The sequence below is a fragment of the Chionomys nivalis genome, chromosome 8 (assembly GCF_950005125.1).
Source record: "Chionomys nivalis chromosome 8, mChiNiv1.1, whole genome shotgun sequence".
Lineage (NCBI taxonomy): Eukaryota > Metazoa > Chordata > Mammalia > Rodentia > Cricetidae > Chionomys > Chionomys nivalis.
The window spans coordinates 76,686,968-76,713,263 of record NC_080093.1 but is presented as its reverse complement, the minus strand read 5'-3'; the positions used below and the strand labels follow the sequence as shown (position 1 = coordinate 76,713,263).

The 26,296-nt window shown below is 46.3% G+C and overlaps 1 protein-coding gene across 2 annotated transcripts; it reads left to right on the top strand.

Annotated features, from left to right (window-relative positions):
• Window positions 1–159: 159 nt before the first annotated feature.
• Ldaf1 (lipid droplet assembly factor 1) lies at window positions 160–17,240 on the top strand. Of its 2 annotated transcripts, XM_057779099.1 has the most exons (5): window positions 160–290; window positions 2,478–2,676; window positions 11,503–11,671; window positions 12,138–12,276; window positions 16,520–17,240. In XM_057779099.1, the coding sequence occupies exons 2-5, from the start codon at window positions 2,581–2,583 to the stop codon at window positions 16,599–16,601; spliced, it is 486 nt and encodes a 161-aa protein (XP_057635082.1). In that variant the 5' UTR covers window positions 160–290; window positions 2,478–2,580; the 3' UTR covers window positions 16,602–17,240. The 2 variants fall into 2 exon arrangements, with proteins under 2 accessions (XP_057635082.1, XP_057635083.1); XM_057779100.1 differs by lacking the exon at window positions 12,138–12,276 and having other exon boundaries at window positions 16,520–16,582.
• The last annotated feature ends 9,056 nt before the right edge of the window (window positions 17,241–26,296 follow it).

The following is a 26,296-nucleotide window of genomic DNA, read 5'->3' as shown; positions in this document are numbered from 1 at the left end:
CTAGCAAAGCTGCCCGTCGCGCGGCTGGGCTCCGGGATACCGGGTCCTTCCTGTTCTGGCGCGAAGGCGGGGCAGGGACCTGTGCTGGTCCTCGGTGGGGGGCGGGGCCTAGGCGAAGGGCGGAGTAGAAGGGCGGGGCTTCGTCTGGTTGAAGGAAGAGCGCTTGCCAGTGGGGAGGAGCAGGTCCAGCTCCTGTCCTCAATCAGGCCTGCGTCCCTTCTCTTCTTCCTCCCACTTCGCTTCCCGCCCTCGATGCCTGCAGAGCTGGGTATCGCGGCAGCCAGCATCAGGTGAGAGAGCAAAGCTGTGGGGTGTGGAGTTTAGGGGACCCCGACTGGCTGAACCCTCCAAGTTCGGCCTGGGAAGTGGAGGAGTTCAGGGTCGGCCACGGGAGAGTGCGCTAGCTTCCTTCGCCTGCAGCTGTTGGCCTCTGGGTTGGTCTTGGAGGTGTCTGAAGCCTTGAGTTGCTGGGTCCGGGTGGGAGGTCATGGGGGAGATCCCACCCACCATTTCCAGCCATCTCCGCGCTTACACACCGACAGCTAGATTTGTTAAAAAAAAAAAAAAAAAAAAAAAAAAAAAAGAGGAAGGGAGGGAAGGAGAGGGGGGAGGGAGAAAAGAAAAGGAAAGAAAATAAAAAATAAAAAATAAAAAAGGGAAGTGAGCAGTGCCAATCCACGAGCGAGGCCCTGCCTTCTTTTGGGGAACCCTGCATGGGAAGTCTTGGAGTCTTGCCTGCTCCTCCACACCTCCTCCCCAGGATTGGTCAACAGGGGTTCCATGCGCCACAGCAGGAGGAAACTGCAGGTGTCAAAGGTGGGTTTGGCCCCGAAGATCAGTGACAGGGTACTTAACTACCCTGAGTTCCCGTCTGGTAGTTTTGGGGCCCCGCGATCCGGGATCAGATCTCCATCTGCATCACACTCTTTTCTTCTCTCTGGATCCCTGGCCTTAGACTGAAACTCTTCACATTCATCTATCTGAAAGGCGATCCGAAGGCCTTGCCCCCAGTTCGTGGATTCGACCCGACCCGCAACTGGAATGTTCGCGGTGGCGGTTTGCTCGCGGGACGCCAGAGTCCGGAGCCAAGGCTTTATTTGGAGCCTTGTAAGGGGCGGGGCCTGTTCTCTGAGAACCTGGCTAGGACCCCCAAGCTCAGAGTAGGCGGGGCGCCCTAGGCTAGTTGGGATGGTGCCTTCTGTCTTATGATGCTGCTTGGTGTCTGCAATGGACCCTAGAAGGAGTAGAGGGTCTGGGAATTGATTGGTGGCTAGGTAGATGCCTGTCCTAACTGCGGTCCTCCCACGCTTGCCTTGTCAGACTCTCCAGACCGGTCCCCGTTGGCACCTGGATGTTACCCAGGCCAAAGAAGACTTGTAACGGGGGTGGGGGTGGGGGGCAGCTGGGCTTGTTTTATTTAGCCCGCTGTCGAGATGAGATTAGGTGACCCGAAGGACCATCCCAAATTCAACAGTGCAAGCTGTTGCATTAACGACATAAATGTGTGTAGGAGTTGGTTCTCTCCTGGCTAAGAGGTGAGAACTCATTTTAGTTGGTGTGATGAAACCGTGCGCACTAGACTTTATGGTGTAGACAGCGGTAAGGTATGTTTCCTCACTGTAACGCATAGTAGGCATATGGTAAATAAATCGAGGATCTCGGTGATTTTTGGCACGGTGACAGAGTCTACTGAGCACAAGTATGTGAGATCAGGAAGTTGGCAGCAAGGAGATATGAAGAGATCCCCTTCTGTCCAATCCAGACAGGTGTTCGGGAAAACCTAAGAGTAATGTTGTAATTTTTTAATTTGAAAACTCAGCCAGAGTTAAAAGTGTATCTGATTTGGCTCATTACCTTCATGAAAAATGCATAATAATGTGAAGACAGTCTTGCAAATTCCAGGTTGTCGGAGTGACAGAAAGTAATTGTGCCAAGGCCTGAGTGAGGAGGACCTCACCACACATAAATAAAAGGTGGCATTGTGCAAGGTGTTTGGGAGCCAAATAAAGAATAGAAAACACCCAAGTCCCTGTTGTGGGAGAAAAGAAAGACTGGGAGGAGGAGGGGCTGAGGGAAGGGGCGGGAGACTTGAATTCAGTTTTCTTGCTTGTCATATGTTCTTTTCAATATTCAGGCTGAAAGAATATGCTCTCAGAGATATATTTCTAGCTCTTTTTCTATACCGTGTGTGTGTGTAAAACAATGAAGTGTTTATAATAAATGGATTTAGCTTCTTCATCTTGCTGGTCATTATATATTATAAATAGGTGAGAGATACACATCCTCTGAATATATTTTCATATATCATCTCATTGAGGTCCATAAAAATAAATTGCTGGATCAAAGTTTGTGCAGCTTAAAAATCTGATAAATATTGTCAAGTTATGTCCATCTGCATGCCCACCATCTGTGCATAGGGGATGGTACAGGCTGCTTGGGGACTACTAATGATTCAAGACACTTCCTGTTTCCTCCAGTGATAGCAAGAGACAGGCGACATGAGAGATTGGGCTACGCGCTCCATCAAAGAACTTACTGGTAAAAGATATACTCTCGAGTGAGACAGGAGGACATTTCAAGATGGCCAAAGACGAGCCGCCAAGTGTCTCCAGAGACTTAGAGGCGCTGCGAAGGAAGCTGTGTTTGCTGCTAGATTCCTTCCAGAGCAACGCAAAGGTCAGTCTCCAACACCATATATACTGGGAAGTTAACACTGGTCTGAACAAGACAGAATGTTGTATCTTTCTCATAACACCTTGCTGTGTCTGAGCTGTGGCCATGTTCTTTGTGGCTGCTAGAGCATCAGCCATCCTACGACATTCACGGCAACAGGACAGCGGGGGAGTGGGAGGACGATCGTTTTCTTGCCTCCTCCAAATGAAGTCACAGAAACGCAGAACCCTTCCGGTTACATCCCATATCATGCAGAATTTGGTTGGACAGCCACCCATCATGGCAACTGCCATCCTTCAGCTGGATCTAAAGAGGCCACCCTTAGTCCACACGACAGACACTACTCTTTTCTTTGAAAACTTTGGCTCATTTGTTTCCCTAAAGGGGCCAGCAAATAGCTAGTTTCAGATTTGAGTTCTGTGTTCCATTAGAAATTCATCATCCCACAGAAATGCTACGTTAGCCACCCATACACTAAAATATTTCCGCACCTTACCCTAAGTAAGTGCTTCTTTGGAAGCAGTGCTTAATTTTAAGACTATATCTTAGTTAATATCAAAAATGGTATCATTTCAGCATGTAGTCATAAAAGTTAATGGAAAAGAAAATATTTCACATTCCTTTTTGTATTGACTCTGAAATCTAGGCTTCTTTGAATTTATCGGACGATTGTGATGCAAATTAGCCACATTTTCCGTTTTCACCACTCACTACAGTGGGGTTTGAGATACTCTATTTCGTTTATCTGCATCTGTACCTTTATTGATTTTTTTCCTGTATACCTTTCAACATTAAACAGAATGCTAGGGTTGAGGCGATGGTTCAGTGGGTAAAGCTCTTGTCTGACTATCATGAGAACGTAAGTTTGAGTTCCCAGATCCACATACAGATGGTGCAGGAGTGTATCTCTAGTCTCCCAGGGTTTCTATGGCAAAACGGGAGGTGCAGACAAGAGGATCCTGGGGTGTTTATAGGCCAGCTATCCTGTCTTGTTCAGTGCAGAACAACAAAAGCCCAAGGAGATCCTGTTGCCAGCAACAAGTAGAAGGCAAGGGCCAGCACCTAAGGCTGTCCTCAGACCCCCGCATGGGTGCTCGCATGCATGAAAACACACACGCTCGCTTACATTGTGTATACAAATCACAAAAAAGATTTTTAAAAACAGTACTAACTGGCTAATACTATTACCAATTCATTGTGTGTCTTTCTAGACTTCTATACCATGTGCACATAAAAGTACGTATGCATATAAAGTGATGGGAACTATTTTGTGATTTTATTTTTCTATTGGACAGCACATTTCACCAGCTTCTGTAAAACATATACTAAAGTCATATGCTTCACAGGGGTTTTCTTTGGTTTTGCTTCAGAATGCATTTGGCATACTACTGACTTAACAGATTATTTTTAAAATGGACAAGCAGGTTTTTAGTTAGTTGGCAGAGACTCTTTAATGAGTTAACTCAGTAAGGAAGGTTCTCATGGCCTTTGCACATTTGCAGTTCATTCTCATGACTTGAGAGAGATCCAAAGTCATCACAGGCACCGGATTTGCAAATACCAAACCGACCGTTGGTTTTATATGAATAAGTAGCGCAGGTACTTCAAGCTTCTAGTCATAACAGATCAGTATATGGTCCTTACTTTATGTGTATTTTTGGAAAGATGCATTGATGTATATAATGCACACTGTTGGTTGTTGGCACTGAACACAGGGCCAGCAGCAGGCTGCTTCATGCCTCAAACCCACGCACGTCTTCTTTGTAAGAAACAGTAACAAAAAGATAATGATGGCAGTGGTCATGGCACTGTGCATTTTAAATAGTGAGATTGACAAGCAGAAATAAAAACTGTGAACTTTGTGGCGTTAAATAGGCCACGGTGTCATAGTTTGGTTCTTCAGTGTCCCAGAGAGGCCCCCATGCTAAAGGCTTGGCCAAGGCTTTGGTTGTTGTGGGGAGGTGGTGAGACCTTCTTGAATTTCAGGTTCAAACCATAACAAGCCAGGAATGTTCCTGTCCATTGACTCAGTCTTGACATCAGAGATGCTCAAAGGACTGATTTTAGGTTCCAGATAAATTAGCGAGTAGAAAGTCCTCAAACACAGGATTCACAGATTAGAAGGACTGTGTGTTTATTAACTGATTGAGCCCTTACTAAACTCAAACCTTGTCCCAGGCATTTAGCGCATCATAGTTAATATTTATACGCACTTTCAAAGCAGATGAACTTCTTATTCTTTCCTTTTGACAACTCAGCAGTATGTACTGGAGTAGGTTTGGGCTAGATAGTTACCCTGCTAGCCTACTCCCAGTTCTCTATTGGGCTGGTGTTCTCAGTCTTGAGATGAAATTATTTCTCTTACAAGTTTGTAGTATATTATGTTAATTGTCCTATTAAAAATATTTATTTTGGGCTGGAGGGATGGCTCAACGGATAAGAGCAGTAGCTGCTCTTCCAGAGGTCCTGAGTTCAATTCCCAGTAACCACATAATGGCTCACACCATCCATGATGAGATCTGGTGCCCTCTTCTGGCCTGCAAGCAGACATACAGGCAGAAAACTGTATACATAATAAATAAATATTTTTTTAAGAAATAAAAAATATTCATTTTATGTGTATGTGTGCACTCAGTGGTTTGTGTCTGAATGCATGTATATCACATGTGTGCAGTGCCTGCAGTGGCCAGAAGAGGGCACTGGGTCCTTAGAACTGGAGTTACAGGCAATTGTGGGCTGTCCCATGTGGATTCTCGGAACTGAACTCAAGTGCTCTTCAGAAGCAGTGAGTACTCTCAACTAGTGCTCTCTCCAGCTGCAGGTCACACTAATGCAAAATGAGTCTGGAGGGAGGAGGAGAGCAAAACACCTGTGACCCGCCTCAGTCAGAGTCTCTGTTACGGATTTTGGTTCATGATTTTAGACCATCCTGGGACAGAGGGCAGGATAGAACAGAGTAGCTCACTCATATCATGGTAACCAGTCAGCAGGGGAATGGGGTGGGGACAGACAGACAGACATACAAAGATACACACAGAGATTGCTTCAGGAATACATAGGGTAGAATGTAGCCCCAGGAACATGTTCCCAGTGGTCCTCTTCCTGCAGCGAGGCTCTCTCTCCTGTAGTCTCCACAGCTGCCAAAACCAGTGTGAGCAGCTGGGGGCCATGTGAGCCTGCTGGAGCCACTTTATATTCAAATCGTAACAAAAGCATCACTAACACACAGTGGTGGTGATGCCTGTGAGTAGTAAGATCCTTCAGTGTGTAATGTTTATGTAATAGTGAGTGTAACCACACCAGACGTAATTTGTATTTTTATTTTTGTTTGGTAGGGTGCTGTTTTTTCATACTGAAGTGTGGATCTTCAGAGTAATTTACATGTGCCCCTAGAACATGAACAAAGGACATCCGATTGACATACCGTAATTTATATAGCCACCCCTTGTCTCTGGGAAATGGAGACAATTTCTTTCCCCCATGTAATCTGTGCTTTTCACTCACAGTTTAGTGAGCTCTTTGAGAGCTTCAGATGACGCTAGATAGGTCTCCAGATGGAGTGGGCATGAGATTGCTCCAGCCTGTCCATAGTGCATGGCCAGTTCTTAACAGTCTTACTTCTAGAATTCAAGAGACAGGAACCTGCTTAAAATAGTTTAAGCAGGCAAATAGGTAGGGCCTTCCACGACTCTAGGAGTCTTTAAGGCTTCCTCATGAGCCATGGAAGAAGTGGAGAAGGGCTGTCTCAGGACTAGAACCAGGGTCAGACTGGTGCCTGGTGCTAGGAGAAGCTCTCAACATGCCCTCTTCCTTGGGCTGTTAGCTTCTCACATTAGTTCCCTGTGTATTCGCTTCATTCCCCGACTGCAGCCCACTCCCCTTGGCTTTCCCATTGATGTGGGCAAACACGGTTGTTTGGGCAGGGACCTTCTTTCCTCACATCTCCTTTAGCACCTGTTGAAGATCTAAAAGTTTCAGCTCCCTGTTCATAGAAACACCAGTGTGGTTGGTGCCATCACCTGTGGCTACCCAGTGGCTGTTGGACTGGGATCTTTGATTTTGTTTGAAATGCATATGGCTTATCGGATGTCCTCTGGCTGGGGGAGGGAGCAGTTTTCAGGGAAGCAGAAGGAGTGGCTGGGTGACCAGGTTGGCATATCCTGATGTGAATTATCTGTGATAGATGATTTTCTTCTCATGTTGGACTTCCCCTGACATGAGGAAGATTTTAGAGCCCACCTTCCAGGAAACTACGTGCCCTAGATCATGTGCCAGAAGGCACCCAGAGCCTAATCTGGGACAGGCTGTTGTAGCATGGTGCATCTGACTTGTGTGATGATCTTGCCTGCTGTCACTGTCCCCTGCCCACTGGGGCCTTCTCCTTTAAGGCAGGAGAATGGTCTTACATTCTCACAGTGGAGAGTTTTCCTGGCTGTGAATAGCCTCAGGGAGAACCATTGTGTCTCAAACCCTGACCACGTGGGCCTGACTCTAGAAACTCATGCTAGCGTGTATTTATAAATAAACAGCCCTTGTCCGACCTTGGGTACATTAATTCAATTTGTTTCCAGCTCCTCTTATCTGGAATGAGCAACACCAGGCCTTGGGCTGCTGGGAGGATTATCTGGGATGCCATTTGAGAAGGCATTTGCACTGAGCATGGCTAATGCTGGTGCCATTCTCTCAAAGTCTGGCATCCTGGGTTGTTGAGTGTAGCTCACATCTGTAAAGCATGGGCCGGAGGCCCATCTCTACCTCCAGGTTAGCTATGGAAAATCACAGGGCATGCCACAGCCTGCTGGGCTCTCCCACTTTCTATCCTCCCATAAGAAGGCCTTACCGACATACTTTCAAAGTAGCCTTTGTTTTTCTTCAATTAAAACTTACTGAAGAAAATGGGGCTTGGCAGGTGGGTCAGCAGGTAAGATGCTTGAGGACGTGAGTTCAATTCTCAGAACTGTCATTAAAGAAGAATACAGGAGTAATGGCTTATACTTATATTCCAGTATTGGGGGGTGGAGTCAGGTGGATCTCTGGGGCTCAGTCGCCTGCCTGCCGGTTTAGCCTACTTGGTGAGTTCCAGGCCATGAGAGGCAGGCAGATAGACAGTGCCTGAGGAACAGCACTCCAGGGGATCCTTTGGTCTCCAAATGTGTTGCACACACATGTGCATCCAAGTGAGCATGAACACACACACACACACACAGAGAGAGAGAGAGAGAGAGAGAGAGAGAGAGAGAGAGAGAGAGAGACCCAGAGGAGTTTATGTCTCTATTTTGAGTGACATGAGTTGAGAGTGTCCTAAAGGGCTCCTCTGTGCTCTTTTCACCTTTTGAACGTGCACTTTATGACCTTGAGTTAAGCCATGAAATTAATTTTAACAAAATATCTCAAGAAACCAGATATATCCCTGTTGCAAGGAGCAGCTTGTTCATTCTGGCCGCCCAGAACTAAAATAATCACACAGAAACTGTACTAATTAAATCACTACTTGACCCATTAGCTCTAGCTTCTTATTGGCTAACTCTTACATCTTAATTTAACCCATTTCTATTAATCTGTGCATCACCATAAGGTCATACCCTACCAGCAAAGTTCCAGCACGTCTATCTCTGGCGGTGGATTCATGGTGTCCCCTCTGCCTCTGTCCTTCTTTCTCCCAGCATTCAGTTCCATCTTTCCCGCCCACCTAAGTTCTACCCTATCAACAGGCCAAGGCAGTTTCTTTATTCATTAATGGTAATCACAGCACACAGAGGGGACTCCCACATCATATCCCAAACTATAATTTAAGACTGTAATTATCATGAGAAATAATTAATGAGATATCCTAGATTTTTTTCCCTAAAATACATAGAGCATCTCTCATGCAGGTGCTGGATTTCTATGGGAAATAGTTTTTTCTCTCTTTAGCATTTACAAAATTTATCTACCCCCCTCTCACCTCAAATCCTTAATGAAGGATGGTCTCAGAGGCGATTCCTGGTGTGGTTACAGGTTGGGAGGCAGCATGGCTAGAAGACATTGTGTGGTGTGCCAGGAGGTGGAATTCGTCATGCTTTAGGAGGCAGTGTTGAAGCCCAGGACAATGCCTGTGGCTGCCCTGAAGGGCCTTATCTGTTTAAACAAGGTAAACCCATGCCTGGTTGCCTTTACCTGAGCTATAGATTCTCCTGTTTCTAACTTGCCCTCGTTCCCACCCTTACGATTACTTGGCTGGAAATCTGTCATTAGGAGAGGTACGTGATTTGGAAAGACTCACTTCTGATAATGGCACTTCATTTCAGCCACTGGCCTGCCAGCCCCAAAGGAGTGAGACACAGGAAAGACCAGTTTTCGATGCAGGAAGCGCTCCCCACTCAGCTTTTTTTATTTTTATGTCACTGTTTTTGTTTTGTTTTGTTTGAAAATAATATTTTTCATACAATATATTCCATCCTGGTTTCCTCCTCCTCCTCCTTTTGCTCCTCCCAGAGAGTAGGCACCCACCAACTCCATGCCCTTTCTCTCTCTTTAAAACAAACAGGTATCCTGGGCAGTGGTGGTGCACACCTTTGAATTCCAGCATTTGGGAGGCAGAGGCAGGCAAATCTCTGAGTTTGAGGTTAATCTGGCCTACAGTTCCAGTGCTACACAGAGCAACCCTGTCTCAAAACAAACAAAACAAAGCAAAACAACCAATCCTAGAATGAACAGGCAAACAAAAATCAAAGCATAGTAAACAAAAAGAAAACAACACAAGAAACACACACACACAATCCATAAAAACACAAAATTTGAAACCATAATTTACAAGCTAAAGGCCAATAAGACAAAAAAAAATGCCCAAACCAAGCAATATGAGACAAAAAGTCTACAAAAATACCATTGAGTTCTTTTCATGTTGGCCTTCTACTGCTGGGCATGGGACCTACTCATAAGTCAGTGAGACTCCCTTGGAGAAAACTCTTTTTTTTTCCCCTTGTAACTGGATAGCTTCTTGGTTAGGGGTGGAAGTTCATATGCATCTGACCCTCTCAGTGCTGGGATACCATCCTCCTTTGTTGTGAGGAGTGGCCGGTGGGCTGCTTCCCGCCACCCGGCTAGCTTTACCCGAAATAAAAACACACAAATTGTATTCTTTTAAATACTGCTTGGTCCATTAGTTTTAACCTCTTATTGGCTAGCTCTTTCATATTGATCTAACCCATTTCTAATATTCTGTGTAGCACCACGAGCTGGCTTACCAGGAAAGATCTTAACTTGCGTCTGTCTGGAGTGGGAGAATCATGGTGACTGACTGACTCGGCTTCTTTCTCCCAGCATTCTGTCTGTCTACTCCGCCTATCTAATTTTCTGTCCTATCAAAGGCCAAGCAGTTTCTTTATTAGTTAACCAATGAAAGCAACAGATAGATACAAGACCCACCTCCATCACTCCTTGAAATTGTGCAGGCCCTGGGCATGCTGCCAGTTCATACGTGCATCATTCCCGCTATGTCTGGAAGACAGTTTCCTTGGAGTCTTCAATCTTTCTGCCTCCTCTTTCACATATCTCCGTGAACCCAGAGGGAGGGGTTTGGTGAAGGCATCCCATTTACGACTGAATATTCCCAAGTCTCTTATTCTCTGTAATTTTCCAGTTATGTGTCTCTGTATTAGTTCCCATCTGCAGGAAAAAGCGTCACTGCTGATGGCTAAGTGAGGTGCTGATCTATGAGTACAGTAGAATGTTCTTGGGAATCATTTTATTGCTGTTTCTTTAGCAGAACAATTGTATTTGGTTTTCCCTTAGGCCTATCTAGTCATGGTTCTTGGCCACAGGAGCAATGTCAAGCAAGGGTTCCACCTTGTGGAGTGGGCCTTAACTCCAGTTGTGGAGTGGTTACTCCCATGGCATTTGTGCCACACTGCACACACAGGCAAGGCACTGTTATAGACTGCTGGACTGGTGGTTACTTTTCTAGAGAAAAGTTTTTGAATGAGGGGATCTTTCAGAGAACGAGCTTCAATGCCAGTAATAAGGAGGGTTAAGCCCTGAGACCTGAAAACTGAGGGTAATGCTCATCCTTGTGGGTTTGACTAAGACCAGCTCTGCCCTAAAGCAGCCTTCTCCATGGAGTGTGGTCCCCATCTCTTAACCTGGTGAAGGTGGGTAACCTGTTTATTAAAGCAACATATGGTTGCCATCATCAGTCTGTGGCCAATTGTAGCATCCAGGTTGGTACCATAAAAGCATTGAGGTTGCAAGCCAATGTATACGTTTGGAGTCAAAGATTTTAGCTTTGAATATCTAGGATTTGTCCCTTGGAAACTGGATAACTACAAATTAGCCACTTAGCCCATTGCATCTCAAACTTGAATGTATACACAAAGCACCTGGGCTCTCGTTGAAAAGCAGAATTGGATGTAACAGGTATCAGGTGGAGCCTAAGGCTCCTTATCTTCACTAAGCCCTTGAGAGGTGCCGAGTAGCTAGGACTTAACTCCTCTGTTCCTTTACGACCTTCGTTATGAGAACTTTGGCTGCGGAGTGGCAGGCACATTGCACACATAAGAGGGTGTCTTTCAGAGAGGGTGTGTGCTGGGCAAGAGAGCAGCGACATGACCTTTCCTCCTCTCACAGATCCTGACACTGGTGGGAACCTCACCCTTGCCACCCTTCCCACAGATTCCTTATGTTGCTGCCAGGTACCTCACGTCTTGGGAGATGTTTCATATTGATGTCTGGGAGCCTCTGACTTGCCGGAGGCCTCTGACTGTGGCCGTACTTCCCACAGCTGAGGCAGATCAGCTCAATCTGAGGTTTGGACATGGCACTTAACCCTGGCTCTTTGTCCTTTGCCTGCAGGTGATTGCCTTCATGAAGTCCCCGGTGGGTCGGTATCTGGACAGGCATCCTTTCCTGGCTCTCGCCGTGCTGATGTTTGTTACCATGTCAGCCATCCCTGTTGGCTTCTTCCTGCTCATCGTGGTGCTCACCTCCCTGGGTGCTCTCATGGGGGCCATATTACTGGAAGGTACTCTGCCCTAGGTTATTGGGAAGTAACTCAATAAGGTGGACAGTATTGAACATCCCTCATTTTTTTATCGAAGACTCCTCTTTCTGGTGCAAGGCAGCCTGTCAGAGTAGCTAAAACACAGGCTCTCGTGTTCCATCAGCCGCCCATTACCACTGTGATTTGGGGCGTGACTTACTCCTTCCAAGCTTTAAATTGGACAGGCAACAAAACAAACACGGAGACTCCAAGTGTAACATAGTTTGTGAACAGTGGGGAATGGGAGCAACCAGAGGCCCCGTCGGCTGATGCCAGCAGCTGAGGCCTACCCAGGTGTGGAACTTCTGCCTTTATAATTTTTAATGGGAAATCTCCCGACTTCAAAAATCTGAGTTAGCTGCCAGTATTTTAGATACCCTGGCCCAGGGTCCTCTCAGTTTCTGTGCATTTCAGGTGAAGGCACCTCCTAACCACGCTTTCCTCCTAGGACTGATTATCTCTGTGTGCGGCCTCTCACTGCTCTGCATCCTCTGTGGCTTGGGCTTCGTGTCGCTTGCCATGTCAGGGATAGCCATGATCTCCTATGTGGTAGTGTCCTGCCTCATGAGCTCCTGGTTTTCTCCCAGGTAAATGCATGTCAATGGAACAATTAATCTTGGGTATTTGGGGGATCCACACAGATGACTCTCTAATCCCACTTGGTGTCCAGCAGTTAAATTATCAGCGGCAGGTGCTTCTCACGGTTGCCCGTAGACATTAGCTGTCAACTCCGCATTTCCAGTAGAGTTTCATACATGCACACAAACATTGCGGCCCTTGTCCATCGCCCACTGAGCTCATCTCGCAGCTGTAGTAGCTTCGTCAGGCAGTTTCTAATTCTTCTAAAAAAGATATCTGTTTACTTTACAAGGTCAAATGGGGTAGTTTAGGAGGATTGGGAGGAAGGCTAACCCATCAGGTAGCCACGCCCACCTCCCAGGGTGATACAGGAGCTGGGATGCTGCTATCCCCACCATCTACCTTGGTCTCCTCTGTTTGTCAGTGCGAGCATCTCAGCACAGTGAGCAAGGCTCATGTTTACTCTGTGGAGTCCCCCCGCCCACAGTGTGGCTCCTGGGACTGGTGGAACAGTGAGTGACCTTTTTAGATGCTGGAGGGAAACCCAGCAGTGCTGAAGTGCAATGGAGACATGATGTGCTACCTCCTGATACTCAGGGCTTTTCAGAGGCATCTTTTTTGACACATGATCTTTGGGCTGTGTATAGGTTTTCGATTCTTAAGTTCCCATGTACGGAGTCTCTCTTGTACTTCACTAATTTTCGCTAATTTGATGACTGTGGCTAAGGTATTTGCTCAGTGCAGAATCTCTGTTGAGCACTTCCCAGCCTCGTCTCGTTTAACCCTTGGGGTGAGCCTCATTCTGTGAGAGGGAAATGAAAGACAAGTGCACATGCTAAGAACAGCCAAGAAGGAACTTAAATCTAGGTTGGCTGAGTCTGGTAAAACTCTCAGCCAAAATATAAAGTGGCTATAAAACATAGTCAACAATCTCTGGAAAGAGGAAGATAGTAAAGATTCTAGGGCATTTAGACCGTGGTCAGCCTCTCAGCTTGCTGCTGTACCATGAGAGCAGATACTAAGCAAATAAACTGGTCTGGCTGTGTTCCAATAAAACTTTATTTAAACTTTACAAAAACAGATGACTTGCCAAAGTTTGGCCCTATGGCCATAATTGATTTGCTAGTCCATGGTCTAAGAAAACCCACTAGCGCCCTTGAACATCTTAACAAAAGTTGGCTTTACCACTTGCCTAGCATGTTCAAGGGCCTGGGCTTGATTCCCAGCATTCCCCCTTCCCCTCAAAGAGTTTATCCTGTCATTACTTTTTGTTGATGTGTCTGTGATCTTAAATTGCTCAGGGGTAGTTCTCACAAGATTGCTTAGCTGATAATCCCTGGGGTCATGCCAGTTTCTCAGAAGTTGCTTTGATCACTATCCGCTTTCAAGGGCACACAGTGCCCTATTTGGCTTATTGGGGGCAATGCTTTAGAGCTAAAATCCCTCCCTACATTTGAACTCTGCTTTAATTAGGCTATGTGCTTAAAAAGTATACTGCAGAAAGTAGCGTGATGAGATGCTTGGGAGAAGCTCAGGTAGAAGTTACAAGAGTAGGAATCTGAATTTGGAATCCCAGCACCAACATGAAAATGCCAGGCAAGGTATCCACTCGTAATCTCAGCAGTGGGGAGACAGGGATAGTTGGGTGGCTGTGGCATGCTGGCCAGCGAGCCCGGCCTGTTAGAGAGTTTCAGGCCAATGGGAGACCACGTCTCATAGGATGTAGACAGTGTTCTTGAGGATGACACATGTGAAAATGTGCGCACACACACACACACATACACACACACATACACACACACACACATACACACACACACATACACACACACATACACACACACATACACACACACATACACACACACACACATACACACACACATACACACACACATACACACACATACACATACACACACATACACACACACATACACACACACACATACACACACACACACACACACACACACTGAAAGAGAAAAAAAAAGCACAATCAGAATGGTGTTCGTCAGTGCAGAGGCTCAACTTGGTTCTTCCTGTCTCCATCCTCTTCCCGAGACAAGAGGCTCCCATTTGGGCAGAGATTCTCAACTTCCTGTTCTCAGGAGTCACTTCACCTTCTCAAAGCTACTGAAGCATCCAAGGCGTGGGTGCAGAGCTTTGATACCAGTCCCACTGCAACCACAGAACTGTCTATCCACCTAAACAAAAAACATCTGTTAATGAAAAATGGTTGTATTTTATAAACAAAATTAATTTAGCCAGGTCACAGGTCACATTGTCTTATATTTTATCAATAGCCTTCTCTATTTTTTTCCTACCTTCTGCTATATGGCCAGGGCTGGCCTGGAACTCATGATATAGTTTAGGTTAGCCTCAGTTTCTTGATCCTCCTGCCTCAGCACCCTTCCCCAAGGGCTGGAACTACAGGTGCACAGTGCCACCCCTGGCTCTTATAGTTTACTTAACTGTGTGCTCTGGTGGAAGTAGCAAGGCTAGCCCTTGCGCCTCTGTTCATGTGGTCTGCAAGACGTCTTTGAAGAGGCCGGACCCTCACAGTGCAATGGGGAAGGGGAACCTTCTCCAGAGGACTGTGGACGTCTCTGATAGTATAGCTGAACTCTGTAATGATTCTTGCTTCTGATTTAGTGAAAATGTGACAGTTTTTCACTCTTTTACTAACATAGTCTGAGCAGATCTGTACCATGCAGGGTTATGTGACTTGATGCCTTGGGCATGAAGGGTCAGTTCACTGAATCACATAGCTCTTCCACATATTATGTGAAAACTCCCCTGTTCCTCTGTGAGATAACAAGAATGGAAAGAACATAGAAGGTGTTATGATAAATTAGATGCTGTATTAGGAAAATCTTTAATACTCAAGATAAAGATAGTCCCTCGTTGACTGACCCAAAACACAAGAAGAAAGAGGAGCTACCAATTCGTTCTATGACTTAATGGGTTTGACCCTAAACTGAAAGATGACACAACTATTTTTTTTTTTTAAGAAAAAGGAAATAAATTCTAATATGGCCTTACTTAGGAAAATATACTAGATAGTTTCTCACAACACATTGTGATCTTCTCTGTAGATAATCTTAACATCAAAGATGCTGGAGAGACTTCCTAGAGCCTGAAGGCTGGGGTAGGGGGAAGTAAGGGGCCAGGGCAGCATGTGTCTTTATAGAGCCACACAAACCATTCACCCCACATCACCCTGAGTCTCCCCAAATAGCCAGAGTGTGCCTGACTTCCCCCTACCCCACTCCATCCAATTACTGCAGACTGAATTCAGAATTTAGGCTTCTGAGGCAAGCATTCTCTAGGCCTTTAAAGTTATTGTTCTTAAGCCAGGTGGTGGTGGCGCACTCCTTTAATCCCAGCACCTGGGAGGCAGAGGCAGGAGGATCTCCATGAGTTTGAGGCCAGCCTGGTCTACAAAGCAAGGGCTACACAGAGAAACTTGGTCTCAAAAAATTTATTATCCTTAAATTTTGACATAAGCTCTCACGAAGTTGATCAGGCTGGCCTTAAACTCACTCTGTAGCTCAGGCTGGCCTTGAAACTGCAATGTCCTTCCTGTCCTAGCTTCCCAAACAGCTGGGATTACAGAGCCTGTCACACTGCCCAGTGCTTCTTCACACACTTGCTTACAAAAAGCAAGAAGAGCAGAGCAAAGATTCCTTATTTTTTGTTTGTTTGCTTTGGCTTTTTTGTTGCCAGGTAGAAATGGTTTGGGTGGCAAGTAATTACAAACAAAATAGCCTGAGGTAGATACTAACTCAAACAAGATTTTGTTTTTATTGGATAACCAAGAGATGGAGACAGCCCAGGAGGGCTGGTACAACCACTGTATGGTGTCACTAACATACCAAGTGCCTTCTGCCTTTCTTTGCTGCCATCCTTAGCCTGTGGGTTTGCCTCCACATGGCCGTAACTGATACAGCTCCAGGTACAAACATATGTTCGGGGGAGGGCACCGGTGAGAGATCATGAGCGTGCAAACGAGCCCGAGAGACCCCATTCTCCCAAGTGAAGCCTTCCCTAGTGCTCTTTCTCATTCTCCCCAAAGACACATCATTAGTTAGACCTTCATAAGGTGTCAGTCAGCTTGAACAGGGGCTCAGCTTTCTTACCTTCTGTGACAAGAGTTCATAGAACACACCAGTCAAGAGTGCTGCACACGTAGCTGGGCCATTCTTGGTGTTGCTCCGAAACTAACCATTTTGTCTTTTCACACAATAGGCCCCTGACACAGCAGCATGCCAACACCAACTCTCGGCTGGCTATGAAGTCTGCAGACTTTGACGGGCTCTACCAGGAATAACAGGCCGTACGGAACCAGAGGCTGCTTCCTAAGCATGCCGGGAAAGCTCTTCGCCTCTCTGCTTGGGTCATAGCTCAGAGAGAGGGCTAGATGTTTCCTCTGCTTCGCTGCTCACCGTGTCTAAACTGCAGTGGCCAGGGCCACCTCCCCAACCCTCCCCAGCCCTTCCCAATCCCCAGTGTGCAGTCTTGACCTTAGCAGAGTCCCAGGCTTCTAGAACTAGGAAGCTTGACCACGAGGACCACTGGGTTGAGCCTCAGGTCCCAATTGGGGTAAGGTCACTTGTTTTTGAAGTTTAGTTTCATTTTATTGGGAGGGGGGAGGATGAAGAAGAGCATTTTCTCCAGTCATTTGAAATAAGAGGTAAAAGAAATAACCCAAAGAGAGTCAGCTCTCCTGCCTGTATTGCTTTTCTATCAGAAAGAGCAGCAACATCTCGGGGTTGTGGCCTGACCTGAAAAGCAGTCTTAACCTTGCAGCCAGGAGTCATTTAGTCTCAAGGCCTAGTTGTGGAGTGCCTTGATCGTCGGCATATTTGTACTTGATATGTTTATATTGTTTTTTAAAAGAGTTTGCCATGTCAAGCCATTTCTTGACAAACAAACAAACCAAACACATACTGAAGACTACAAAGCAAACAAAAAAGCCTGTGTGGTTTACAGTTATTAAATATTTATTTGGTTCTTGCTATGCCTTCTCTCCTACTCATTTCCATATGTCAGACATGCATTAATTAGATGTTTGCTATCATGACAAAAGACCAGAGACAATTATCCTTATAAAGGCTCGAGGTTTAGAAGTTCCAGTACAGAGTTCATTAGTCCTGTTGATTTGAACCTGTGATGGTGCAGTACATGGCTGGGGTTCCTGACGGAGGCCTATTCACCTCATGGTGGCTAGGGTGCATAAAGAAGAGCCTGGGGTCCCAATATTTAAGGGCAGTCCCTAATGACCTAACTTTTTCCCATTGGGCCCCATTCTCTAATGGGTCCTTCCATCCCTTTAGCACCATGGTCTGGTGACTTTAACATAGGGATCTCAGGACACACATAAAACCACAGAAATTTCTCTGTTGATTTCACAGCCCATCCTGTGTAATTTGGGGCCCGAGTTACTTTTCAGGTTGTTATGAGCAAATACCCAACAAGTTGCCGCGTTAGGGTGGAAAGGCTCATCTGGCTCACAGTTAATGGTGCTGCAGCCCATCCTGGCGGGGATGGAATGGCAGCAAGTCACGTTGCACAAGTCACGAAGCATTTAGAGGACTGGAAACTGAGCTCGGCTGAGAATCTCAGGGCCTGTCCTGGCAAGTACCAGGAGCTGAACACCTGAGTCTACAGGGGACTTCTCACACTCAAACCACAGTACACAGCTTATCTAGTTGCTAGAGACAACACGCAACTCAAAGCTTTTTTCTAAGGGGTTGGAGTCATTTCACTCAGCCAAAACCCTATGGGCAGATCTTTGGTACTGTATTTGAGACAGGGCCTCCCTGTAGTCCAGGCTGGCTACAGGATCGTGCATTGTGAAGATCTGGAACTCATGTGATTTCACCTCAATTTCCTTATTGTGCACCGTTTTTTTCAGCAGGTCTATCCCACACAGCTTTCTCCTCAGCTTCTTGTTGCACTTTGTACTCATCTAGAAAGTTGCTCTGTACATGCAAATTCCAGGCTCGACTCTGATTGGATAGATCTGGGTCATGTGACCAACCTTGATCCAATCACAGTGGCCAGTATTATGCATCTGCTCAAATGGCGTGTGTACATGCAAGAACTGGGAGAATGCCTCTTAGATCAGCCACTTTGGTTCCACAGTTGGTGAGGTTGGCAAGAAGGAAGGAGACCCCATAGGAATACCAGAAGAAAAGGAAGTTTGCTGGGAGAAACAGATGATGCATTCTATGCTTTTCAGCTTCACTTGACCCTAAAGAGAATCTATCCATTAGAGAACAAGAATTGTCAAGGCTATTAACACCACGAAGTAGTAGTAGAAGCAACTCTTTATTGAAAAGCTCATTACTTCATGCCAGGGTCTGTCCTGTGTATCCTGCTGTCCAGCTAGCTGGGTTCTGAGACTTCAGTCTTGGCGAACACAGAGGTCCCTGACCTTGCTCCCAAGATTTACTGTCTAATAGGGAATCAATTAACAGTTGTATTCGGATTGATGTATTTATTACTGATCAACAATCTGCAGCAACTAGTGGCATAAAAGTGCATAGCAATATTAACAGGATCGGGTGGGGCTTCTTCTCTGAGGTGTATCTGGGATAGATCTAAATCCAAGTACACACAGTCACAGGTCATACACAGCTCCTTCACAGCTACAGATTGAGGTCCTAGTTAGTACACACAGTCACGGGTCACACACAGCTTCTTCATGGCTACAGACTGAGGTCCTAGTTAGTACACATGGTCACGGGTCACACTCAGCTCCTTCATGGCTACAGACTGAGGTCCTAGTTAGTACACATGGTCACGGGTCACACTCAGCTCCTTCATGGCCACAGACTGAGGTTCTAGTTAGTACACACAGTCATAGATCACCTATAGTTTCTTCACGGCTACAGACTGAGGCCCCAGTTCTTTGCTTCATGTTCCTCTCTTGACAGCTAACAAAGTGGCAGTCTCTGTCTTTAAAGCCACCAAGGAAGAGACTTAAGATGAGTATTACGTTTTGAGTAATACAGCATGTATGCACAACACATGTATCTTGTCACGGTGCCTGTTGTTTAGAAACAAAATCTTGGGAATGTTCCACCTGAGGGGCAAGGGGTCACACAAGGGCACAGGTGCCACAGACAGACCATGGCCTCCCCTAAACAGAAGAAAAGTGAAGAGTGATAAACACATGAGGACCACTGCAGTCATAGAGACTGGGGACTGCTCTGTGATCGAAAGAATGGCACGCTGTGACTGCAGAGGAAGGTGTTCCTAGAGGAGGGCACAATGGCCCCAATCTTGAAAACCAGAAGGAACTTAGTGTGGCTGGGCCTTGTGATAAGGCACATGGAGAAGGGACAGAGGTTTACCCCAGAAGCCAGGGGTGGGGTAATGCGGAATCTTCCATGGAAAAGAGACGTGGTCGAGCTTCGGGCTTTTCATTTCTCTTTCTTCCTTTCTATCTGCCTGCCGCCTCCCTTCTTTTTCCTCCCCTTTTTCCTTCTCCTCTTTCCCTCCCTCCTTCCTCACTTACTCCTTCTTCTCCCCTCTTCCCTCCCCCTTCCTACTTCCTGACAGGGAACTACTATAATGGACTTGGAACTCTATGTAGTCAAATCTGACTTCATAGTCTAGCTACTTCTGCCCTAGCCTCCCAAGGGCTTGGATTATAGGCACGTAATCTATGCCCAGATCAGATTGAGGATGCTGTGGCTCACAACCAGAGGGATGGGGGCAGACAGGTCTGCAGAGGCTGCGAACACAGCATGGTTGTGGCTTTGACTTACACTAGGTTGGAGGGGATGATGTCATTTGTGGACATTTGTCGGTGTGTTGGTGTAGGTAGAGAGGGAAAGGGGAAGAAGAAGGTGACCCCTAGATATTTAGCTTCAACCAGTGGGTGGTCAGTGATGCTATTTCTGGAGATGGGGACTGTGTGGAAAAATCCGCATCCTGAATTGCTATGAGTCCTTTGACACCAAGAGATGTGTCAAGTAGACAGCTGGCTTGGAGCAGGGTCTCAGCTGGGATACAAGAGTTGGGGGTATTTGCAGTGCTTTGCATAACCCTTCTGGGGAGGCCTTTCGGCTACCAGGCAAGAGCTTTGCCAAACACACTTCTGATTACATAAATACTCTTGCTTCAAACTCAGCCAAGTGCAAAGTGCTTTCCCACGGCACTCAGAAGCACTAGGCCCTTCTATTCATGGGTAGACCAGTTAGTTTCCCTACCTTTGTTCTAATGCATCAGCTTCTAGATGGCCGAGAGGAAGCCCAGGTTTGGAGATGAAATGACTTACTGAATTCATCTAGGGTGCATGACATTGAAATCAAGACTAGGATAATTTAGCCCCATGCCTCAGAAGCTACTGGCCTTTTATACGCAGCCCGAAGTTTAGCTCATTGGGTAGGAAATCCGCGCCCACACCGTCAACACTGCAGCTTTATGCAATAATACATTTTGCTTCTTCTTCTGTCCAGAAAGTTTTGTCTCGTTTACTTTTGAGCACTTGTCGTGTGCTGGATGCTGTCTTCAGTCTGTGCTTCTAGGCAATCCAAACTCTTGTCCATTTTAAAGGTGAGGCAGTGGAAAGATTGAGAGCTTAAACTGCCCAAGGGCCGTTTGGGAAGTGGGACTCAAACCCAGTTTGCTTGTTTGAAAAACTCACCCCTGTAACTCGTATGTTGTTCAGTGTGAGCTCCTCTACCTGCTTCTGAGGCCTTCTGGGGTCAGCCCTGTTCACAGGCAGCTGAGGCTCCCAGGCAGCACAGTACCTATGACCTTTGTTGTTGCAGAGAACGACTCCCAGGTGTCACGCTGCGAACGTTCAGCTTCCCGTGGAGTAGCACCTATAATAGCAGTGTGTGAAACACCAAATCCTTGTGGCTTCTCTTGAAGCCATGAGGGACGGGAGTTCCTGTGACGATTGGATGCAGGAGCTTCCAACCACACCTGGAAATGTTAAAAACAAACAAAAAACCAAAGGGGGAAAAAATCAGAAGGGAATGAACTCCAGTTGTGTCCCTCCTCCCCACAATGTTTGCTTTTGAGCCACTAGAGGGAGCCAACATCTAGGCCAACTGAAGCCTGCGGGACAGAGACAGCAGCGCAGAGAGCAAGTGTCAGAAACTTGAACCTGGCAGACAGGACCTGAGCTTTGGCATTGCCTCCAGCTTCCAGATAAGGCTTTCCACCACACACACCCTAAGCAGCCAGGTAATAGGCATCTTCTCCGAAAACTATCATCAATGGCAAATCTGAGGCCCAGAGAGGACAACAGCTTACCCAGAGTCATGCTGCAAGTCTGTAATAGCCGGTCTTGAACCCAGAACTCCCGTATCCAGCATTGACTTCATGGGTATGTTTCCTACCTCCTGAATTCGGGGACGATGACTCCTATGTGTGGGCAAGAAGCAAGAAACTGCAATATTGTCAGTTCTGAACCAAGGATCTTCTCATAGTTGCTCCTTGGATTCAACCAACTACAAATGAAGACTATTTGAACAACAAACATATCTGTGCTGATGCAAGACCTTTTACTGTTATTTCTTAGTCAACTCAAAAAGCCTTTACAGAGCATTCACCTTATTAGGTGTTAAAACTGTGTAGGGAGGCAGGTGTAGGTTTTATACGGCTTGTTATATAAAGGTGTTGTGTGACTTTCTGGAGATCTACCAGCAAATGTCTATTCCTCCAGCTAGCGCACAGCTGCTATATTTTAGGGGTCTGGATTGGCTTCATTTTCTCTGCCGGTTAAAGAATTAAAAGGCAGGAAAAAAAATCTTGAGCCCAACAGGTGGCAGTAGGGGAAATCTTAGACACAGCAGGCAGAATCAGCCAATGAGGAAAGAATTGTATTAAAGGTAAGAAAACAGGCATGTGCACATTTACACATGTACATGCACGCGCACACACACATGCATGCATGCACACAGCAAGACCCTTTGCAAAGCAGAGGGGGCACTCAGATGCTAAAACCTTGGCTCTCCTGGAGGGCTGGGGGCTTCAAGGGTCTTTGGTTAGCTAGAATGAGTGGGGTCTTCTTTTCTTAATTTAGAGTTGGTCAGTTTAAACAAAGAAAGGTCCCAACTTTTTCTAACCATGCCCTGAACTTATGGGACTGGTCTGCTGGAAGGTGTGTGTGTGTGTGTACACGTGTGTGTGTCAGGGGGGTGGGGCGTGGGTGTGTCCTCTGGCTAGAGAAGAAGTCCTCTAGGGCTTCTTCTCAAGCTGCCAGACACTTTCCTCAGCTTAAGAAGGTAAGAAAGAAGCTGAAAGTTTGCCTTCTTTATTTGTGGCCCCTCCTGTCTACCTCCTAGTCCCTGACAATCATAGACCAAGAATAATGATTAAAATAGCCATGCTTGGTGAACCCCTGAGTTTACTGAAGTTACAGAAGCACGGGTGAGGGATAATTTACAGGAGCATGGGCTACTTAAAGGCAACTTTAGCTCTGAAAAGCCCATCCCTGTGTGGATGATGATTCACAAAAGCTGTATCCCTGGAGCTTCCTATCCAAACTGTCACCTCTACGAGAGTGTCTCTTTCTTCCTGGCAATTGTTATAAATGGTATAGCCTTGGGAAGGGACCTTGTGTGAGCGTAACTTCCTGAGTTTCCTTCAGCTTCTTCTAGGCTGGGACAGCTGTGCTGTATTTCCCATCATGCCTCTTCCCTACAGAAATGTTGATGGGAATAAAAAAGATGAACACAGCTAGATCTGGTCCTTCCAGACTTTGTACAGGCTGGACCAAAAGCAAAAGTGGCTCTCATGTTTGATACTTGTTTGCTTATTACTCAGAAGAAACACAAAAACCCGGTGTTACATGTATTTTAAAAGGTGGGTTATGTAGGATCTATTGTAAAAACAGACATTCTCTGTTTAAGCCTGAGGACAATTTTATTAGTGTTTAAAGAAAAGCAACAAGACTGGCTAGCTGTACAGTTCAGCATCTGCCTGGGGGAGGAGAATGGGAAAAAGGTGCCAGGAGAGCCTGGCTGCTTGAGTTAAGCCAGAATGGAGGCCAGCCATGAGGTGGACCAGTAGTCACTTGGCAGGGAGGGGGCTTTAGGAAAGAGGGAGGAAGCCCAAAGTACCAGGAAAAGCACACTTAGGTTCTGGCCAGCATCTGAAAGAAGAAGACAAGAGAAGCAAAGGGAATAATTAATCTTTCTGTGCCCAGGAGCATTCAGTGTGAATGCTATTACTCAGAAAAAGCGCTATGCTTCCTTTGAAAATGAAGACTTTCTTCATCTGCTGCTAAACATGAAATCCAAAATGAGTGCTTCTTGGGTCGATTTAGGCCACACAAGGGACTCATTAAGAATCCAGGCTCTCTGTGTTTCTGTTCCCTCATTTCCAGAGTGTCCCTCCTTTTGTTTCCTCTTAGGCACAAGAGGGCTGCTACGGTTCCAGGAATCACAGTGTCCCACAATCACATTTAAAAGCAGACAGACAAAAGGGCTAGCTGTACAGGACATGGGGGAAGGACAGAGCCAGCCCGACCACTTTCCCTGAAATCTCATTACAGGAAACCACAGACCTCACCACCTCTAAACCTCAGGAAGGGGGGCTTCATCTCGTTATCTTAGATTAGTCAGGAAATGTCTCCCGAAGGATGCTGTGCCAAAAGACAGACAAGGCTCTCAGGAGAGTCTGGCAGGGAGGAAAAAGGAAAAGAAAAGGCAAGGTTTGTTTTGATTAAACCCTATCCTATCTGCCCCAGGGCTCTTGTGTTTGCTTATGTTTATTCCCAAAGTGCTGTGTGATTGAAGGGCCTCCGAGAGTCCTAAGGCTTAGATACCAGGTCTGCTCCTTCTTCAGAGTCTACAGGAGAGACTATTCCTTTACCCCTTTCAGCTTACGGTGTCTACTTCTGGTCTCTGGCGAGTATCAGGCTTGGATTGGTTACTTAGGCCGTTCTTACCTGCAGCAGACCTCCCCTCCCCCCTTCTCCATCATGGCTGCTACAAAAGGAAACAACGGCCATAGTATCAGGACTAACTTAACTCTAACCCTCACTTCCTGGGACGCTCCTCAGGTAACTAGACCACAGGAAATGACAAGCCCGATGCTGACCTTGAGATCTTTCCCCCTTTGCCGCTATCCCATGATCAGAGAAAACTGAGGGCACTAGGAGCCATGAGCTACTCATCTGATACATGGCACAGGCCCTTCCCCACATTCTGAACCTGGAAGAGAGGATCTCCCCCCACTCAGCCCAATTTGTCTCCTTAGTTAGCCCCTCACACTGCCTGAATGTTTGTGGTATCAATTTCCATCCTAGCAAATCTCATACCTAAAAGGACAAACCGGGACAAGCCAAGGACAATCAAGACCTTCCAGTATCCTCTTCCTCCATCTTCAACATGGACCACGCCAATCTCTGCTCCCCTCAGCTTGCCTTTTTCCTTATCCATGGTTCCCTCTTAGAACTTGTGGTTTTATTCACGCCCTACTTCAATAGTCCAGATCATTTCCCCATTTCAACTGTCTTAAGTTTATCATGACAGCTGAGTCATTCTTGCCATGTAGGGACATTCACAGGTCCCAAGGATCAACACACGAATATCCCTGGGGCCATCATTTACCCTTCCATGTTCAGACCAGGTCTTTCAAGGGTGATTTACAGGGTGAGGTCAGAGCATGTGAACTTTGTAAAATATGCATCTAAGGACCTCTGGTGTCGTACTCGGCTTTATTCATCCTGTAGTCATGGTTCGTTATATGAACTGAGGTTTCATTTAGGGTTTTATAGTACTGTATTTATGGCTTTATTCATCTAGTAGTAATGGCTCGTTGTGTGATCTCTGAGGTTTTGTTGAGAGCATTTTAGTAATGTTTAGATGATTCAGGTTTGACCATGCAGCTTTGTATCAATACACTGATTATTTCGTTGACTTCATCCCTGCTTCCCTGCCATGAGATTAGGACATTGACATGAATTGGGGTGTGGAAACAGGCACAGAGATTGTTCCATCTTCCCAAGGCCACACAGCTAGAGGGATATACACCCGGAACCCAAACCTTCATATTGTGAAATCCTTTGTACCCAAGTAAACTACACTAGCCACAGAACAAGTCAGGGAAGAAAAGTAAGTTAGAGGTCTCTTTCCACAGTATACAAGCCCATTCCCAGCCTTGCACCCTTTCCCATCAGAACCACCCAGGAGCCTGTATCCCATCCCTGACACCTGTGCCACAAGTGCAGCCCATCTCTACCCACTAGGGGAAGTCACACATCCAGTTAGGGTGAGGGAGCAGCCTCCTGGGGTTTGAGCTCCACTCCTTGCCCACACAGTTCCTCTCTGAATAGGCTGCCTCCCCCACACACCGTAGGATGTGTGCTTTCAGAAGTTGAGAACCTGACTTGAATCTCCTGCTTCTTGTACTTGATCCAGGCTACCATGGCAACAAGTGTTCATCCCGGCAGCTGCTCCCAGCAAGTTCCACTTTCCACCCTCCAAGTTCGGCTTTGGGACTTGTGGCAAACACTTCAGCAGGGAGTTGTGCTGTAGAGAAGTCTAGATGTGTAGAAAGTGAGATTAGGTGAAGATTTATCATGTGGACGACTTCTTCCAAGCAGTCTAGGGAAAACTAGGGTGCCCCCGAGAAGTGAGCCCCATGAGTAAGGAACTGAGCACAAGTAGAGATGGTCAGTTAGGCTCAGGTCCACTGTAGAGCCTGGACACCAGGGACATTGTGATTCACTTAAGATGGACCTTGTAGCAATCCTTTCTTCTCATGGGGAAGAAACTTTAAACTGGGGCTACAGAGATGCGACTCGATCACTTTAAAGTCTCAGAAGTCTTATTTCAGGGAGTTGAGTTAGGAAATACTGTGTTGTGAACAATTTCATGAAAGGAATACTTTTGGTCAGTGATTAAGGGTGGTATATTTTGACTGAATATCCTCCAGAGACACTTGTGTTAAACTTTTGGCCTCCGGTGTGGTGGCACTGAGAGGTGCTGTAGACATTTATAGGGTCATTAGGTCATGGAGGATGTACTCAAGGGTCTATGAGGTGTGTCTCTG